Source organism: Epinephelus lanceolatus, chromosome 15, assembly GCF_041903045.1.
Source record: "Epinephelus lanceolatus isolate andai-2023 chromosome 15, ASM4190304v1, whole genome shotgun sequence".
Classification (NCBI taxonomy): Eukaryota; Metazoa; Chordata; class Actinopteri; order Perciformes; family Serranidae; genus Epinephelus; species Epinephelus lanceolatus.
In genome coordinates, this window is record NC_135748.1 from 39384923 (window position 1) to 39405702 (window position 20780).

Sequence of the window (20780 nt, forward strand, 5' to 3'; positions counted from 1 at the left end):
ACTTCCCACCTGTTTGTTCCTCTCCTCCCACCTCAAAAAAACAAATCAATTCTTAGCTGCATCGTAATTCTCTCTTGTAAGACTATGCCACGATGCAGAAAAGTCAGAAACTGATCATTTAAAACCTGATTCTTGACATTATGATCACCTGTAACAACTCTTTAAGACTGGCTCTATGTTCATTAGTGATGAACCAACTGGATCGATAAATGTAACAGACGTAAACATGTCCGCTACTTTTTAGTTCTACTTATAACTGATTGTATTAATAAAAGATAATGGAAGTAAACTCAAATACACAGTTTTAAAAGTAGTCGTACAAGGAGAGAAAACAAATCCGGTATAGATATCAAAAATTTTGACGCATCAAGATGCAACAATGATCGTTATAATCACCTCATCAGCATGGATGTATAAAGAGAACTGGATACGGCATCGGAGGGCGGGAGGGCCCTGTTTTTTCCTATGAAAGTTGCTCAAAAAAACTCAATTTCCACAGTATGAAATTACCCAAATTGTCCACTGGCCAAGCAGCTAACTTGTTTAGTGCTACACTAACTTAAATGGGGATACAATAATTTATCTGCTCAGCTCTTCTAGACTTTCTAAATGTTATCAGATTCAATGGATCAAATTCTGATAGTGAAAGAGTCATTTCAAAGGCACTGTGATGCACTAAATGACCATCTCTGTGAGCCACTCTCTTCCTGCTCTCTCTGTCCGGTTATCACCAACTAACAGCAGCAGTGGCTAACATCTAACATGAGCTGTTTAAAGGCCTCAACAAACTCCCATCAACATCGAAATGGCTTGACTCTGTCCCAGACACAGAGCTCACACTCTCTCAGCAGTAGTCTCATAATAAACAGAGAGGGAGGCTGAGGGAATCAATACACTGCATGCAGCTCTACAATGAAAATTAAATTAGATTTTACCCGCCCTTCCATGCGCATACAAGGAAGGCCTGAGGCAGAGAGAGCAGCAGCAAAGACCCCCCAGAAACAGAACAGGGCAGCATCAATGAGAAACAGAAATGACATTGATAAGTTAGACGCAGCATGACAAGGAGGAGCTGGGGTGGAGGCAGGTTGCAAAGCGACTTGCAGAGGAAGCAGCAACAGTTGACTGAGCTGTTTGAGATCAGCTGATGCCGCTGAGATGTTAGCTGAGCTTGACATCGTGTCCTGCCTGAACCATTCTCGGAACCCATTGGCTGTATTCAGCGTCTGACTTCCGACAGACAGCGATACAGCCTCTGGGGGCAGACCCCCGATTTTCTGGCATTCCGGTTTGAGGAGGTGAATTTCTGTTTCCGACTTCCGTTTATATATAAGTAAATATGCTGAACCATTGCGATGGATTCAGAGTTTGCAGTGATGCCAATTATGTTCCACCTCGTTAGTTCACCGCACGGACCGTTTAACCTGGCAACAACTGCAGCCGGCTCAAACGTGATTGATCAATATCACGCGGACTTCAAACAGCCTAGCACCGGAAACCAGGGCTCTTCTGCTCTTCTCCCGGAGGCAAGATCTCCGGGGTTTGCCTACAGACTCTACATTCACTGAATGTAGAGTCTGTATATAGAGACTATGCCTGAAATAACACTAGGCTCAATTTGTGACGATCGATTTGTGACAAATATCACAGACGCCGACCTTTTCAAGAAGGTGGTTGAAGGGATGGAAGAGTGAGGCTGTGTTCACACAATCCAACAAATCTGTCAATGGTGGAAAAAAATCGTATTTTGATGCTCCAGTTCTTCCACTTTTCAATAGTATGCACGGTTGCATGTGAACAGAAATAATAGTGGAATATTCATTTTCATTATTTAACCGCTTAACTGGAACATTGTCTTCTATGAAGTAAGGGCAAAAACTGGAATATGTTTGTGCAAGTGAACATAGTCAGTCTCCTTCCTAACAGCTGACCTGACATCAGCTCTCATGACTTGTGAATGTGACACACAGACTGAAGGTGTTACCGGTGGATCGTCCTGACTCTGCAGTTGATCCTTTGTCTTCTGTTTCCTGCTGCTCGTCTTCTTCCCTCTGTAAGCTCTGACTCTGGCACAGCTGCTGCCGCTGCTGCTGCTGTCCTGTCGTCTCTCCTGCAGACAGACACAGAGACAACACTGTTATCAAACTTCACTACAATGGAAAAGGCTGTTTGTGTTGGTTAGAAAGAAAAATGCTGTGTTTCATACTGAAGTAAATCTGCAGAGATACTTCATGACTTTACAGGTAGTCACCAGAGGGTCATTTAATTACAGAGAAATTAAACAACAGTGGGGTCGTGGAGTTCATTGACACAGAGAAGAAAAACATAAAATGTTCAGACTGTACTGACTGACTCAGGACATGCACAAGTTCAACATGGTGCTGGTTTCTGGCTGGAACATTTTGAATCCAGAGTATTTCTACATTGTGGTATTACTACTGTTACTGAAGTAAAATATCTGTTATAACTCATTTAACTTTTTTAATTCATGTTTTGGACTGTTGGTCAATACACGAGGCATCAGAAGAAGTAAAACTTGGACTCTAAAAGACCGTGAGGGAAATTTATTCTCTCAGTATCTGATGGCATTTTAGAGTCTGTTCAGTTCTGCTCCAAACATCCACAAGATTAAAAGATTTTATGCGTCACATGTTTTCATGTTACTTCAGGGAAGTAAAAAGGCCAGTGTGCAATAATTATGAGTAAAATGAGAGTAAAACGTGAGGATTAGAAAAATAAAACAATACAATGTATTTCGAGCTGTTGTTGGAGATGTTACAGGTGTGATATTAACATGTCACATAAATGTCAGAGAGCTGTGAGGCTGTGTATCAGTATCATACCTGAGGCCTTACAGTTTTCACAGGGGGGCGGGACAGGGCTGCTGGTTTAGGGACGTTGATCGGGTCTGGATCCAAGTCTCCGCTGTCCCTCTTCCAAAGCACCCGGACCCGCTCTGCAGGCTGGGAAACACTGTCCGCCTCCTTCAGGACTACAAGTTCAACACAGCAGAGACAAACAGCAGCTGATCAACATGGAGGCTTTTTTATTTCACATGATGTCACATGATGACAGAGTGAATCAGGGATGCAGTTCCCTAAAGCCAACTGTAAAATTCTGGGCCAGTGCAGATGTTTTTATATTGTCCATTTTGTTTTTGTTTTACTTCTCCCTGCTGACAAGAATTTCAGTGCATGACCTCCTGAGCAGCAGCACCCATGAGCCTCAGCAGCCATCTGTGACTGCAGTCAGAACAAACTCAGCACCACAGCCGCCGAATGGATCAAAACATGTTCAGAGTGAGCCTGAAGCTCTCTGATTGGATGAATCATTAATGAGGCTGAGCAGGTGATGGACTTACTGTAGGCCATCTTCATCCTCCTCTTCCTCTTCTTCTTCTTGACGTTCCCCTGCTGGGAGGGACTGGAGTCAGAGGCATCCAGGTTCTTGAGGAGGACCACCTTCTGTTTGAGGCAGCTGCAGCCCAGCATGCACTGGGGCCGGCCACAGTGACTAATCCTGACGCAGTGGGACAGACTGGAGCACACGCAGCCCAGCCGGCAGAACTCGTTCAGGCAGAGAGGGGCTTGTCTCCGCACCAGCTGGATGGGAGCGGTTGGGTTCTCACTGACAAAACCCTGAGGGGGAACCACAGAAACAAAAGAACCACATTAACAAGAGGAATCACATTCATCGGAGTAACCAAAGGAACCAACTCAACCAGAGGAACCACATTAATCAAAAGAACCACAAGAACCAGAAAAATCACATGAACCACAGGAACAAAAGGAAGCACATTAACCTTACAAATACAAATAAACCACATGATCAAGAGGAACCTGAAAACCCACATAACCAGAGGAACTACAGGAACCACATTAACCAGGGGAACCACAAGAACCAGAAAAACACATTAACCATAGGAACCACATTAACTACAGGAACCACTTTAACCAGAGGAATCACATTACCAGGGGAACCACATTAACCACAGGAACCACATTAACCTGAAGAACCAGGAACCAGAAAAACCACATTAATCAGGGGATCCACAGGAACCAGAAAAAACACATCAACCAAAGTAACTAACTTCACCAGAAGAACCAAAAGAACCAGAAAAACCACATTAAACCTGAGGAACCACATTAACCACAGGAACCACATTAGCCATAGAAACCACATTAACCTGACAAACCACAGGAACCAGAAAAAACACATAAATCTGAGGAACCACGGGCACCACATTAACCATAGAAACCACATTAGCCCGAGGAACCAAAGGGTCCACACTAAACAGAGGAACAAAAGGAACCAGAAAAACCACATTAAACCTGAGGAACCACGTGAACAAGAGGAACCACATTAACCACAGGAACGACATTAACTACAGGAACTACATTAGCCATAGAAACCACATTAACTTGAGGAACCACGTGAACAAGAGGAACCACATTAACCACAGGAACCACATTAACCTGACAAACCACAGGAACCACATTAACCTGACAAACCACAGGAGCTACAAAAAACACATAAACCTGAGGAACCACGGGAACAAGAGGAAACACAGGAACCACATTAACCACAGGAACCACATTAACTACAGGAACCACATTAGCCATAGAAACCACATTAACCTGAGGAACCACGTGAACAAGGGGAACCACATTAACTACAGGAACCACATTAACCATAGAAACCACAGGAACCAGAAAAACCTACGGGAACAAGAGGAACCACAGGAACCAGAAAAACCTACGGGAACAAGAGGAACCACAGGAACCAGAAAAACCTATGGGAACAAGAGGAACCACAGGAACCACATTAACCATAGAAACTACATTAGCCTGAGGAACCAAAGGGTCCACACTAAACAGAGGAACAAAAGGAACCAGAAAAAACACATTAACCACAGGAGCCACATTAATCAAATTAACCAGAGGAACCACATACCTTAAACCATACTTAAGTACAGTACTTGTGTAAAAGTACGTAATTACTTTCTATAATTGCATTTGTGTGCGTCTGACTGATCATGTGCAGTACGCAGATCGTATTGCAGCTCTGGAACATTCATTCAATTGATAAGTCAATCAACAAAAATAAAATGAAAACAAAAGTTACTTATTTTGGTCATTTATGAAGAGAGAATGGATCTTATCTAGTTAATTATATCCTTCCGACTTTTAAAATAAATCTATTTTTAATTTTCTGTGTGTCTTTATTTTAAACTGAAAATGAGAACAGCAGCTTTATATTTCTTAAAGTAAACACACTCAGGTTGTTGTCAGCGTGGACACCTGCAGCTGTGATCTCTTACCATCAATGTAAAAAGTGATGTCAGAGCAACAGTGGCCCTCTCCTCTGTGATGCTGGTCCTAGGTCGCCCTCCCCACACAACCTCGTCCTCCAGGTCCTTCTGCTTCAGCATAGCTCGGGTCATCGGCGGCCCGTTCTTCTGCCTGCTGCTCTCTGTGTTCTGATCGACAGCGGTCCCCAGTTCAGAGTCAGACTCCAGCGGAGCCATGTCCTCTGACACGCCACGCTGGGGGAGGGTGGACTTGAGGGGACTGAGGGTCTGGGACAAGGTCTTGGGTTTGAGCTTCTTCCTCTTCTTGGGTTGAGAAGAGAGAGTAAACGGTTCTGTGTTGTCCAATTGGACTTTCAGGCGGTGTTTCTTTGGTGTGTGAGGTTCAGTGACGGGGGATGTGTGTTCTGATGAGAGAGTGGCTGTTGGGACTGTGGATTGTTTAGTGAACAGGTTTGATTCAGCTGGACTGAGTGCAGCTGTTAAGCCTGGTTCTGCACTGTGTTTGTGGTGTTTCGGACCTTTCTGCCTCATGTTTCCTTTCCTTGATGTTTTGGTCTCTCTGACGGGGAGTTTAGGTCTCTTGGACGGGGGGACAAACCCAGATATGAGGTCTGAGGTGGGGAAGCTGCTGGGCTGTTTCTTCAGGACACTGTTGAGGGTTCGAACGTAGCTGGTGCTCCTGGTAGGCAGCTCATACACTACCGGTTCCACCTGAGGCTGAGAGAAGCTGGCGGCTCGCTCATCAATCAGCTTCCCTTCATTCTCAAGATACTCATCCAACATGTCGCTGCAGAACGCAGACAGGTTCTTCTTTGGCGGATCTGAACTGGGACCAGCTACAGGACACAATACAAAAACATGAACTCAAAGTAAGTATTTATACCATGTATGTTGAAGTGTTCCACTATCTGTGTTCTTGATAAATCCTTTTTAATGTTGTCAAAGCTGTGAGGCACCTTCAGGTTTGGTTGCTGTTGGAGGGGGAGGAGCCTCTGATGGAGTGAATTTCCCTCTCCAACCTTTAATCTGAGTCACATCTGTTGTTTTTCCTGTCCGTGACACAAAAGCTGCAGAAACACCTGGAGACAAAAAACAGAACGTTACTGAGAGTCAATGAGAGGAATACTTCTATAGTATGATACTGCACTACACGTTATGACAGAATCAAGAACTCAAGCTTCACTTTCTATGAAATCTGTAAATATGTAAGCTGCCAATCAGCGGCAGGAGCTCCATCTTTCTCTAAACCTGAGTGGGGTAAGTTTGACAGTAGTGACCTTGAGACGGCGGCAGCTCCTGGGTCAGTGGCTCCAGAGAGACTCCAGGAGGGGGGATGGGCAGACGGACTCCCAGGTACTGCAGGTCTATGGCCAGAGTCGGATCCAGCAGGCTCAGCTTCAGACCAACTGAGTTTACAGAGAAAAACAGACTGAAATCAGTTTGGGTCTGTGGGACATCAATCTGTGAACCTATCCGCTATCAGTTTGATGATGATTTGGCATCAGAGGGCAATCGCCAATATTTTGGGGGTTCTAGATAAAAGATATCCGAGCCAAGACATCCTCTTCTGAGCATCAGTCTTTGTTTACAGCCTAATTAGCATCTTGAGATGCTACAGAGTTATGAACACTGAGCTAAGAAAATGCAGGGGTACTTGTGGTTCCTTGAGTCTCCAAAGTTTAATGTGGGCCAGAGCATTCAGCTATCAGGCTCATCTTCTCTGGAACCATCTTCCAGTTTCAGTTCGAAAGGCAGACAAGAATAGACACACCAAACCAACTTCAGAAAGCTATCGGCAACAAAGGCCTCCTGTTGCGTCACCTGATGACACTGTGTCTCAGCCAAAAAAGCTGCACATTAACACACTGCAAAGACTACAGCCGACGGTTGACCATCACGTACGTTCCGTGCGTGCATGAGAGGAAATAACCCTCTACACCAGCCGACAGCAGTTGTCTGTAATTGTCATTCAAGACCGTGCACGTTAGCAAGCATACTAACAACAAATTTCCAAAGTTGAAAGACCAGAGCACAATACTGTGTGCTACTGAACAGTAACACAAACCATCATAAAATGTTTTTGCTAAAGAGCTCAGTGGCAAAAGAAAAATAATCTTACCCAAGTAACAAGTTTGTTTTAGTCTCACTCCCCCTGGACTTTAGCTCTTTGTTTACTTTCCTCAATTCTGTTTGTCTTCTTGTGCACTGAGCTGAACTGCCAGTCAGAGTATTCCTTTGGCCAACATGCTGCGTTGCCAATTCAACATGCTAAATGGGCCATAAAAAGCTGATGAGGGGTGACAAGGTGATACAATACTGAACAAACCACACTGACGTGGCCGGCAGACGCTCACCAGCAGCCCAACTTTGACCAACAACCAACTGTCAGCTTAGTGTATCAGGCCCTTAAGACTTTCCTCTTTGATAAAGGTTATAGTCAGGGCTGGCTCAGGCTTACCATTGACCAGCCCCTAGTAAGGCTGGTATAGGCCTATTTTGCTGGGGGACTACCTATGACACAACAAGCTCCATTCTCCTGCTCACTCTCTCTTTATCTGCAAACATTCACGTTCTATTAATGCACGTTACTAATTTTTTCTCGGCTCCTTTGTGCCCCCTTGTCTCGCAAGTTCTTATGGATCACAGTTGCACTTAGATCATGGGTCGTGGTTACGCTGCTGCCGGGCTCCTGCCTGATGCCTAATACTGCTGCTATCATTATTAGACATACTCCCACTATTAGTATACACTTTTAATTAATAATGTCATGCACATAAACCATCACATTGGTTCCCAACTTGTAGGTCGCAGTCCAAATGTGGGTAGCAGGTCCATTCTGAATGGGCTGAAAGGGACTCAGTTCCTTACATTTGTGCTTATCCAAGGACAGAGGGATGTAGTGTGCTGTAAAGTGTCCAAAGTCAGAGTACAACTTCATATTTTGTAGTTAAGTTCTATGGCAGCTGCTGAAATAATCAGTTAAAACTGAGGACCGAATTCACAAAGAATGAACTGCGGCCGCTGATAGCAACTTGAATTGCACTTCACTTGCACCCGCAGTTTGCTCCGTCTTAACGTCCTATTCACAAAGGATATTGCGCTAATGATATACCAGCGCAAACACGCCCACAAAGTTTGCCAGCTGAGTGCAGTTTGCCCCTGATTTGGCTTTGCGCCAAGAACACCATGGCAGAACAATGGCAGACTTTGTTTGGCAAAGTACTGAATACTGTATACCCTCATGTAGTGATGTCTGCTGGTGAGTCAGTCTAACAGTGTCGGATGGGTTGAGGCTGTGGATTTGACCAAGTTTGACCACTTTATCACTATTCCCTCTCACTTGTAGCTGTTTTTTCATTATCTTTTGAATTTAATATGAATTATGGAACCGTTTTTGTTCACGTTTGTTTCCCCCATTTCGTAAAATAAATTATCTAAAGATCCTTTTGAAGTGCGTGACAGAAGTGCATTTTGAGAACGACCGCAGACTATCACCTGTTCAACGCATCAGTATCTTCGGATGCCATTAAAGTAATAATGATTATAATAATAATAATAACGTCAAAATATTATTTACAGACTGATTTAACAGACGATTACTGCTGCCACAATCACTGGAAAGTCTGGGCGAGAGGCTTCCACAGAGGAGCACCCAGTTTGCACCAGCTTTCTAAAGATGTTATTTACTTCACTCAAACTGCGTGTGGCTATTAGCGCTGGTGTTAGTGAATTAGACGTTGTTTATCAATGAGGCTCATTTGCATAGAAAGAGGCAATTTTTGCGCCAAATATATGCATATTACCTCATTTAAATACAGGCAAATAACACCGGAGCACCGAGACGCAATCTGCTTGGCAGCGCAGTTAGTGGAGCATTTCACCCTCAGCGCATGCTTTGTGAATTAGACGGTATCTGTTTGCTCCATTTTTACCGGTTTAGCGGCCGCAAAAGCCACGCAATCCTTTTGTGAATTCAGCCCTGAATGTATTACAACATGTCAACAACCTGTCTGAACCTTGAAATAACTTTACTGTCTGTACTTTCTGCTCTCTGCCCTTAACGTGGAATACGAACATTAAAATGATGGTATTTTCAGCATTTCTCTGACTACAGTTGAACATACCTTCCTGCAGCACAGGATGGATCACTTGTCTGTGTCTCATCAGCTTCAAGTCTCTCAGAAGAATCTTCTCGTATGCAGCGATCTTCTCCTCCAAACTCTCTGCTGTCTCTACTGAAGACAAACAACCTCATCACATCCACTCTCCATTAAACATCACATCACACCGGTTTGAGCTTGCTGCATTGTCCAGGATGTGGTTAGCTTAGCTTAGCTCAAACAGTGAGGGCAGGCTGAAGAGTGCTTCCAGGTCGGGCCAAAAGGGCGCTACATCATCAGTGTTGTATTAGGTTTTTAGCTATTGACTTAATATCTGCTACAAAAAAATTAGCATATCTTATAATAGGCTACACTAGCTGTTTGATTCTAGTTCATGTCACGGTAGCTAAAAATGCTAGGTGATGATATTAGTAGTTATCTGTGGCTAACCAGTGTGAGTTAATATAAGAACAACATCCTGCTAACTAAGCATTAGCCTCTTCTTCCTGTTAACTGTACTAGCATGACCGTTACCATTCTCAGATGCGTCAGCAGTTTCTTGCAGTTGACATTCAGGTGTCGTCTGAGGCTGTGAGACCGTTCCAACAGAGGAGTCCGCAATGTGAAGTTTGAGGGCCTCCTGAAATATGAGTTTTGGATTTTCTGTATGAGTACATTGAGTAAGATGCTTTATTAGAAACAAGACTATCAGTCAAAAGCTCTGATGTTCGTAACACCTCACAAAAGGAAATGCCTAGACAGAATGAAAAATATGTTGACCATAAAGCTGCGGTATTTACAATTAGACAATTTATTAATCTTTCAGACTTCCTGCAGAAGATGAAAAAATTCTGACTCTTAGCCTTGTTAGCATTACTTTCATTTCTTTACAGTTCCTAGATAAATAATGATTCACGGCAGACGTTGGTTCGTGTTCTCACAGCAGCATTTACAAGCGGACCAGATCAAATGCCTTGAGCGAGAAAGCTGCTCTTGATTGGTCAGAATTTCCATGTTGGAAAAATCCAGGAAGTAAACAAAACGTTGAAAAAGAGTACACTTGGAAGATAAATGCAACACTTTTTAATTTCACAATGGAGGGACAACTACGCAGGTTGATTTTAGTGCTGCTCATCGTGGACTATATTGCTGTCATTGTTCATTTTAGTCAAACCATACAGTTTGAAAACGAGGCGCGGCTCCAACTAGAAAACAATGTTTTGATGCATTGGATGTGCTGAATGTGCATATTAAGGCAGTACAGGAGGAGGTGCACATTAATAATCCTCCAGGACTGTAACATGCTCATGTTTATCCCAAACAATGTGTCATGTGACTGCAGTTGGTTCAGATCCAGGTCGGAACACCTTCTCACCACAAACGAACCGCACCAGAGTTCATTTGTAACCAGACTGAGACCACCTCTTCAAGAAGGTCTCAGTCTGGTTGTTTTGGTGCACACCTGAGTGTGATTGCCGTGTTCACACCTGCCCAAGCAAACCGCACTGAGGGGGCAAACAAACTTGAGTTTGACTGAATCAAACCAAACAGAGCAGGTGTGAAAGCACCCTTAGATTCATAAAATATCTTGGACGAAGGGAACTTCAGCTGCAGGGGCATATCCATTGGGATAGAGCTTTATTGCATCTAATGATGGAGCAGATGATAAGCGGACGTAATATTATGTTTTGCCCAGGATATAGGAGTGGCTGCAGCAAACCGACAACTGGATGTCCACCACCATTGAAAAAGAAATATTTTGAAATTTTGGCACACGCAGTCCAGAGAGAAACTGTCTGAGGAAAGAGTGCGCACATTCCTGTAGCTCCTCATCATAATTGCCAGAATAAATGATCAAATTGTTCATATCTGCAAAGCACAGATATTTGACATTTTTACCTCATTAATGAATATGTTGAAACTTTACCTTTCAACAATGCTGGGGTTAATGATAGGAAAAGATTGGTTTGGCTTAAAATACCCACTTTTGGTGGTACAATCATGGCTGATAATGCCCCCGATATCCTGCTTTAAAAAAAACAGTGTAGTTGCTTGTTGGTCTTGAACAGTGGTCTGCAGCTGGCAGCCGCCTTAAACATATATAGTGATGTGCGCACATTTATACTGTGCAGAACCCCTAAGCAAAAATTTGTTCCTGTGGGTATGATCATAAACTGAGAGAGTACTTTTTATGTGTTAATATATAGTTTTTTAGGATAATCCTGCGTAGTATGCCTTTACTAATGTGCTACAGATAAATTATTGTGTCACATGAAAACAGATTATATTTTATTTCATTTTACCTTTGAGGTGAATGAGATAAATAACTGTTCCTCAACTTCCTCCAAGTTAGGCCTCATGTTAGTGTAGGTGGCAACATCCATGTTCTGATCTACATCTGTCTTGGCAAGCTTTTGCCGCTGGGACTTCTTTTTGCCCTTGCAGGGTTTTTTGGCTGGTTGCACCTGCTGAGAAGGCTTGCGTGTATTTGCCTCTACTGCACTTGGAGGTGGGCAGGGAGCAGCTACTGCCTCTGTGTTTGAAAACTCCACCTCCATCCCAAAGTCATCTTCGGTGGAGAAAAAGTGCACAAGGTCTGCGATTGAAGGCGTGGGTGACAATGCATCTCCATCTAATGAAGAAAAGGTTGGAGACAGCGGCAAGTGAAGTGCAAGGGGGGACAGCTCTGCAGGGAAGGGCAGGGATTCATTTTCTTGAAATGATGGAGCAGAATCAGGGGGAGGTGTGGATGTGGATGTGGAGGTGTCGAGAGTCTGTGGTTCAGAGTGGGAAGGAGACTGGGAAGGCAACAAAGGTGACGGAACAGACTCTAAAGGAAGAGTCTGTGTTGTAGGTTGAAATGTTGTGAATGAAGTGTCCATGTACGGCCTACTTTGAGGTAACACTGTGTGCCATTTAAACACAGAGGCAGCAGAGTCTTCACTTTGCTGCAACTCTTTGGGAGATACTGCTTTTGGAGGTGGTTCAGAAGTAGTGGAGTCAAGATCTAGAGCTAACAAGATGGGCAGGGAAGGTAAGGGTTCTGGAGAGCTTGCAGGGGACAAAGGCTCAAAGCCAAATGAAGAACACTCTGGGTCAGGTAGCAAAGAATCAGACTTCATAGTTGGTGAGTCTGAAGGTAGTGTGGAAGACTCAGTGATGGTTGGTGTTTGTGGTGAGTTTGGGGCAGGTAACACTGTGTCGAGGGTTGGTGACAAAATGAAAGATGTAGAAGAGGTAGCAAGAGTTGAGGAAATGGTGGATACAGATGTCCCAAGGGTACAAGATGGCTGATCTGAGTTGGGTAACACTGGTGTACCATCTTGTACTGCAAGCTCTGAGCCTGTGCTTTCAGCAACTGAAACAGAGTCCAAGAAATTAGTTCTTTGTCCCTTTCGGTCTGTAGTGGCAACAGGACAAAATGGACTGGAAGGCTGATTCAAAACCATTTCATCTGGTCTAGGAAGTGCAGCAGCATGTCCAGAGTCCTGGTTGTTGGACTTTGTGATATATCCAGTTAGGTCCTTCCATGGACCAGCTGCTTTGCGGTCTTGATCAGAAGGCGAACATGCAGGATTTGCAGCAGAACTCTGTGAATCAGACAGAGATTCCGATGGGAGTGCTGCAGGAGAAGAGTCCAGCTTGCTCTTGGCTACTTTAGATTTTGCTGAATGCTGCTTCAAAAAAAGAGCAAGAGCTGGCAGAGGCAGAGGCGCTGGCCGTTTATGTTGCTTTACTTTCACCTCTGATGGAGCTTCAGTCTTACATTGTTGGTCTGAGTCACCAGAGGAGTTCTGGGACACTGCTGGAGCAGCAACATTATTGACTTCAGACTTTAGAACTGTCCCAACATTGTCTTTGCAATTCAATGAATTCAAAAGGTCCTTATCTCCCTTAACTTTCCTCTCTGATACAACAACTTCACCCTTCTTTGCAGGTGATGTTTTGCTTTGTGTTTTGACAGATATGCTGTCCTTTTTGGGATTATCTTGTCCATTGCTTTTCAAAGCTGTGGTTTTAGTGTTGGTTCGCTCAGTTCTGTGAGACGTGCTGTTAGTGAATCCCAGCTCCTCCATGTCACATCTATGCAGTGAAACGTGAGCCTCCCGGATCAGTTCAGAAAATAATTTCTGAGCTGGGTGTGAATTACTGCTGAAGGAAATCAAACAATAAAAACATCACATTAGTACCATCAGTGTTATTGAGCATCATTCATTACGTTTACATGCACAGTTAAGTCGAGCTGTGGTTATAGCTTGACTAGGCCATTTAATTGGACTACTGTCCTTGTCCCAGGATACAAGCATGGGAGGGGAATTGATTTATTGACCAAAGTATGTCTGACAGGTGGATATATGCCCCCTTTCAGCTTTTTAGTACTGGACACTTTTTCCAGTTGACCTATTACGTCACATACAAAACAATCAACAAACAAGTTAGCTACGGTTAGCTTGCGGCAAACTGGTACCATGGTGAACAACTTTACAGCTCTGTACATTTCATTTGTCCAAAAATGCATGGCTTTGGATGTAGATTTCGCCATGTTGTAACCAGCTTTTTCTTCTGTTACGCATTTAATGCTATTCGACTTCCAGGTCAACGCCCGGGCCGAACGCTGCGGAGCATGCGGAGATCACCTAAGCCAGTTTGGATCTGATATGGGTGCGTTAGTCTGACTTTGAGAAATCTGATTTAGTACAATATCAGTCAGACCAACATGTTTACATGTATTTTGAAAGTCTGGTTTTAGTCGGACTAGCACAATAAATCAATATTCTCTTATGTCATGTAAATGTATTGATTTATGTCATGATATACTCCAGAGCTTAATTATGACATGCCATCCACTAGACTCATGAGTAACAACACAATAGATTATTAAGTCAACACATTAATGCTGCAACTTTATACCCCCATCCATCCCAGCCAAGTTTCCCACATCTGGCTAATGTCTGTTGTCACAACAAGTACTACCCCTCATTCACACAAAAGGCATGTTTCAGTCAAAGAATTTGTTAAAGTACCCTTAATACCTGAACATAACCCATATGGATAGTACCTAAACCCTGGATCTGTTTTGCACTTCCACCACAGCCAGTACTCTTAAATGTAGGCATGATCATTGCCAGATGGTAATGGCCCCTTCAACGACGTAAGCAGTGTGATCATATCTAACACAACACAGGAAACGTGACTCAGTAAATAGACACAATGGAGAACCTTAAAGGGCCACTGTGTAAAATGGGTTGAAAACCGTTGAAAACAGTGACATCAGTGGTCAAATTCTAGATTGCAAGGCTCACTCGCTCACCCTTCCCGTCAGGTAAATGAAGGTGGCCTCGTAGGGACAAAAAGCCTTGCGCAGACACGAGTTTTTCAGGAGTAGGTCTATCTAGCGACGAGGTAAATGTTTATTTAGTAATCTAAGCCATGTTACGATATTGTAATGAATCCCTCATGCGCAGGAGACCAGAGGAGCATTCGGGGAAAAGGCCCGTTTATTTGAGTACTCCAAAAACTCCGGTAACACTCCAGGGGGTAAAAGACTCCGTCCCAAACTCTGCCTAGCGTAACACACACACTCCATACACACATACTCATTTACAATACCAAGCGGGTACCCCCTCCCCTCTCTGCTCCACCAATCTCCAGCCCGCACACTGACTGACAGCGTAGCCTGTAAACAGAGCTCAACTGTTTATTTAGCCTAGCAATATCTCCGGACTATAGTAGCTGCAATGGACGACTTTGAACATGATTTTGAAGAGTTTCTTGTAGCGGACACAGACCCAGAGCCATACCTGTTTGAGCCGGAGCATACAGATGAGGAACTTGGATGCTGAGCGGGCGAGACGAGAGGCTGAATCCTTTGCTCCCATTTGGCTGCACAGAATGGGATTCGGTGCTACCATTGTTGGGGAGTTCATTCTCTCCTGTTGCGTGGTAAGTGTGGTCCATTCGCAAACTTTATAACTAAAAAAAACTTTTCACTACTCTCTATCGAGGAACTACTAACACTCTGCTGTTTCCTCCTCCTTCTTCCTTCCTTCCGCTGTCTTCGTTGGTTCATTTATACACGCGAAACACGTTCTCTGGCTGGCTGGATTGTCCGCTCGGTCTGCCTTACATACATGGCAGCGCAAGATGGCGACCTCTCTAAAGCAAGGCCCTTGCTATATATATATATGTGTATATATATATATATATATATATACAGTACAGGTCAAAAGTTTGGACACACCTTCTCATTCAATGCGTTTTCTTTATTTTCATGACTATTTACATTGTAGATTCTCACTGAAGGCATCAAAACTATGAATGAACACATGTGGAGTTATGTACTTAACAAAAAAAGGTGAAATAACTGAAAACATGTTTTATATTCTAGTTTCTTCAAAATAGCCACCCTTTGCTCTGATTACTGCTTTGCACACTCTTGGCATTCTCTCCATGAGCTTCAAGAGGTAGTCACCTGAAATGGTTTCCACTTCACAGGTGTGCCTTATCAGGGTTAATTAGTGGAATTTCTTGCTTTATCAATGGGGTTGGGACCATCAGTTGTGTTGTGCAGAAGTCAGGTTAATACACAGCCGACAGCCCTATTGGACAACTGTTAAAATTCATATTATGGCAAGAACCAATCAGCTAACTAAAGAAAAACGAGTGGCCATCATTACTTTAAGAAATGAAGGTCAGTCAGTCCGGAAAATTGCAAAAACTTTAAATGTGTCCCTAAGTGGAGTCGCAAAAACCATCAAGCGCTACAACGAAACTGGCACACGAGGACCGACCCAGGAAAGGAAGACCAAGAGTCACCTCTGCTTCTGAGGATAAGTTCATCCGAGTCACCAGCCTCAGAAATCGCAAGTTAACAGCAGCTCAGATCAGAGACCAGATGAATGCCACACAGAGTTCTAGCAGCAGACCCATCTCTAGAACAACTGTTAAGAGGAGACTGTGCCAATCAGGCCTTCATGGTCAAATAGCTGCTAGGAAACCACTGCTAAGGAGAGGCAACAAGCAGAAGAGATTTGTTTGGGCCAAGAAACACAAGGAATGGACATTAGACCAGTGGAAATCTGTGCTTTGGTCTGATGAGTCCAAATTTGAGATCTTTGGTTCCAACCGCCGTGTCTTTGTGAGACGCAGAAAAGGTGAACGGATGGATTCCACATGCCTGGTTCCCACTGTGAAGCATGGAGGAGGAGGTGTGATGGTGTGGGGGTGTTTTGCTGGTGACACTGTTGGGGATTTATTCAAAATTGAAGGCACACTGAACCAGCATGGCTACCACAGCATCCTGCAGCGACATGCCATCCCATCCGGTTTGCGTTTAGTTGGACGATCATTTATTTTTCAACAGGACAATGACCCCAAACACACCTCCAGGCTGTGTAAGGGCTATTTGACCAAGAAGGAGAGTGATGGAGTGCTGCGGCAGATGACCTGGCCTCCACAGTCACCGGACCTGAACCCAATCCAGATGGTTTGGGGTGAGCTGGACCGCAGAGTGAAGGCAAAGGGGCCAACAAGTGCTAAACACCTCTGGGAACTCCTTCAAGACTGTTGGAAAACCATTTCAGGTGACTACCTCTTGAAGCTCATGGAGAGAATGCCAAGAGTGTGCAAAGCAGTAATCAGAGCAAAGGGTGGCTATTTTGAAGAAACTAGAATATAAAACATGTTTTCAGTTATTTCACCTTTTTTTGTTAAGTACATAACTCCACATGTGTTCATTCATAGTTTTGATGCCTTCAGTGAGAATCTACAATGTAAATAGTCATGAAAATAAAGAAAACGCATTGAATGAGAAGGTGTGTCCAAACTTTTGGCCTGTACTGTATATATATATAAAAGCATAATTATAAGGCTACGAAAACCAAACAAATTTTATTTTATAGCGATTATACACTTATATAAACATATTAATGGGTAGAATATTCAGATTCAGATTCAGATTTGACAATAAACCATGCCAAATATTACACACTGGCCCTTTAAAGGAGAAGTCTGGTATTTTGCACTTTGGGCCCCATTTCTGGGTTGTTTATGATGAAAAAGAGTGGCTAAGACCAAAATAGTGACGACTGCTCATTTTCTGAGAATTTGGCTTTGCCCTGCCTGGCTTAACACTGCTGCATATGGTCATGTGTGAACCTGTCCTAAAACCACCCTAAACGTTCGTTTTCAAAGCCATGAAACTCACCAAGTGGTCAGTGGTGTTCCTTGATGTTTTGACATAAAAATCGTGGCAAACTGTGGTTTCCATCTGTGTTTTCATTATTCATCTCAATCGTGGAACTACTTTTTCAGCTGCCTCACACCCGTGTGTAAACTTCCGCTTGATCATTTGTTTGACACTGAAGCGTGCGGGCTGAAAGTGGGCCTTTGAACATGGCCTTTGTAAGGACATGCAAAGATACCCATCATAGTGCAAAGTTGTATATTATGAAGACACCAATCCAAACCTATGCTAAAACAGAAACACAGGGCACTGATTGAGTAGATGGTCTATGATATATGGAGCCACTTATGGTAAAGAGTAATCAAAGAACAAGCGATGAAGTAGCTAACAAAATACTATCAAGTTATAGGGGGCATTGCCATGAAGAAATACTTCAAAGAAGTGGTGTAATGGTAGTTGATGATGCAGGAGTAATACTTGGTAGGTGGGTAGATTACTGAGGAGGAAGTGGGTCTGCTGTCCTATATTTTTAAACGGCTTTTTGGCTGATAGGTGGGTATACTGTAAACTGCCAGAAAAAAGTGGGCATTTCCATATAACTGCATATACCCTCCGCTACACCACTGCTTCAATGTATTCCGAATTATGGCGATGGACATTTAGTGGGTCTTCATTCTTGTTCTCCATTGCAAACTTTAGATTTGGTACAAAGGAATTTGAAGAGCATGCCATCTTCATTGTCAAAGTAGATCTCTTACCGCAAACATTCCCCAGTGACATTGGCAGCTGACTGATCTTTGTTTGTGGTGGAGTTTTTCTGGAGGTCAGCTGACCATGAAGGCTTCTCGTCCACTGCTTTTGAGCTTCTAGGTTTATGGTTTGCGAGCAAAGACTTCAAGCTCTTCTTCACAGGATGTTGCTCAGTGGTTGTTGTGCCTCCTTCTTTGTGCAAGTCTTTGCCAGAGTTCAATTTAAGCTTTAGGCCCAACGAACTAGAGCCCTCCTCCTTCAGTCCTTTAGCAAATGGGTTGTAGTCAACTTTAAGCTGAGAAAACCGTGAGTTCTGGTAAGCAATGACTGCCATAAATTCAGTTTGGGGGAAAGTGAATGTAACAACATTGGGATTGTTTAGTTTTATGTCTTTAGCAGCTTTATCAGTTTGGACCACGTGCAGCCGTGGTAAGTAGCGGTGCATAGGGTGCAGGATGGTGTTCCCCTCTTGATCTGAGATGTTGTTAGTGAGCTTCAGTTTGTAAAAGGACACTGGATTCTGCATCCAGTGTTGACCTGTTGACGGGGACTCTGGATGAGCGAATGGTTGACACTTAACATGGCACTCTGCCCTTCCAGCAACTTGCCAGCTCTTGCCAGTCCACTTGTAACGACTGTTGTCCAAAGGTTGAATGTCCATGATCAGAGAGTATTTCTTGGAGGACTGCAAGCCAGAGATGCGAAAGCGGCAATAGGGGAACATCCTGCTGCCTTGCTGAGTCAGAATCATCTCCGTTTTGCATCTGAAAAACTCGTTCCACATGCTGTTGTTGTCCAGTGTCACTCTGATGCCATTGCAGATGCTATCAGGTGACAGGTTGTCCAGCTGAGGGTTTAAACTGGTGGAATGTTTTGCAGCGGGAAGTCCACCAGATGTCCTGATGGACTCTTTCGATGGGTACATATTGGGTTTCCCCTTCATACCTGTCTCTTCATTGGTTACACAGGTGCTTCGTTCCATCCCACCTTCACTTGCCTTCCCTGGTTTAGGAACAACAAAGCGGGCCGTTGGATGGTCTGCGGCCAGTGCCGCTGCAGGGGTGGTAGCCCCTTCCTGATGGAACACCATTCCTTTCTGCTTCTTCTTAGAAGCCATGAACAGGCCCCAGACATCTAAAGGGCAGGAGGGTCCTGCTTTTTATACACATGTACGATGGTTCAAGACAGCATCCTGAAAAACAAAAACAATAAAGTTTATTCATTTGGCATAGTGCATGCCATCAAAACAACAAACGCAAGACAAAAATGTCACGTTTTTATTCTTATAGTGCTTATTTTTGTGGTTTTTTGTAGGGCTGGTTGATTATTTGGTCGATATGCTCTCATCTGACCAAATTCTCATTGGTCGAATAATCGCCGTGTTACTTTCATAAGGAGAAAAGTGCTACATTAATAGCTTTCCAGGATTAATCCATTATTTCCTGCGGCAGAAGGGACAGGCTAAGTTACCTGTGAAAATGTGAAAACACCCCCTTTGTTTACACAACATTGAACTCGCCCACCCTATGCTCAGTGTCGCGGTGACGCAGGCCTCCTGTCTGTTTCTGTATTGTATACTGACACCATTTCCCTCAGTGGAAACAAAGCTTGTACTTTTGGTTCACAGATAAGAAACAACAAATTGTGAAGACAGTAAAGCCTCCACTAAAATAGCATTTTAAGTCTCGTGTGTGATCTATCATTTCGGGATTTATACTTAGGGATTTATCCTGGCTTCATATGAACAGAAGAAATCTCCACTCACCGCCAGGCTAATTTATACAATGTAAAATGCCATAGGCTGGCACTAAGAACATTAGCATATTTGCTTGGAAAACGTGTTTAGTATAAGACAGTTGTTTTGGCAGTGAACCTTGTGAGCTGTAATGGAGCCAAATAGTGTGCCGTTACCTTTATTAAATTTTGCTGCTGTCCCTGGTTTTATATGAGAAGTGCGAAAGACCGCTAGCCACTAGGCTAATTTATACAATGTAAAATACCATAGACTTGTGCTAATAACGTTAGCATATTGTATTGGTGGGGGAAATGTGTCCAGATAAAGACAAGTGTTTGTCTCTCAATTCTGCGATTTATAGTGAAGCCAATTTGCATACTTTTGTTTGACATTGTCTCTATTAAGCCATATTTAATGTGTGTTTTGAATCAACTAAACTTTACAGCACTTAACACAGTCCTCCACCGCTGACTAGCATTTTGGAAGTGTAACTGCAGAGTGACACAGACACACCACTACAGAAGTGAAAATAACGTGCAGATTTTTTTCCCCCCACGACTAACGGGTTAGTTGAAGATTATGTACAACTTCAGTTGACCAAGATTTTCCTTGGTTGACTACAGCCGTAGTGTTTTGTCTGCGGGAACCTTGCTTTGATCTGTTTCTAATAATGATAACCACAAAGTTCTTCAACACAGA

At 43.5% G+C, this 20780-nt stretch overlaps 1 protein-coding gene across 6 annotated transcripts in view; it reads right to left on the reverse strand.

Moving 5' to 3' along the window:
- Positions 1-20780, reverse strand: part of mgaa (MAX dimerization protein MGA a) — a 44386-nt gene that overhangs the window by 20004 nt on the left and 3602 nt on the right. For 4 of the 6 annotated variants that reach the window (XM_078175341.1, XM_078175342.1, XM_078175343.1 and 1 more), the window contains exons 2-11: positions 18355-19538; positions 11715-13563; positions 9946-10051; positions 9436-9546; positions 6589-6717; positions 6268-6390; positions 5321-6147; positions 3362-3638; positions 2844-2992; positions 1985-2110 (exon numbers count right to left, since the gene is read on the reverse strand). In XM_078175341.1, the coding sequence (XP_078031467.1) occupies positions 1985-2110; positions 2844-2992; positions 3362-3638; positions 5321-6147; positions 6268-6390; positions 6589-6717; positions 9436-9546; positions 9946-10051; positions 11715-13563; positions 18355-19463 (4806 nt within the window). In that variant the 5' untranslated portion in view covers positions 19464-19538. The remainder of the gene's footprint in view (positions 1-1984; positions 2111-2843; positions 2993-3361; positions 3639-5320; positions 6148-6267; positions 6391-6588; positions 6718-9435; positions 9547-9945; positions 10052-11714; positions 13564-18354; positions 19539-20780) is intronic. The other 2 variants (XM_078175340.1, XM_078175339.1) reach the window with 2 other exon arrangements.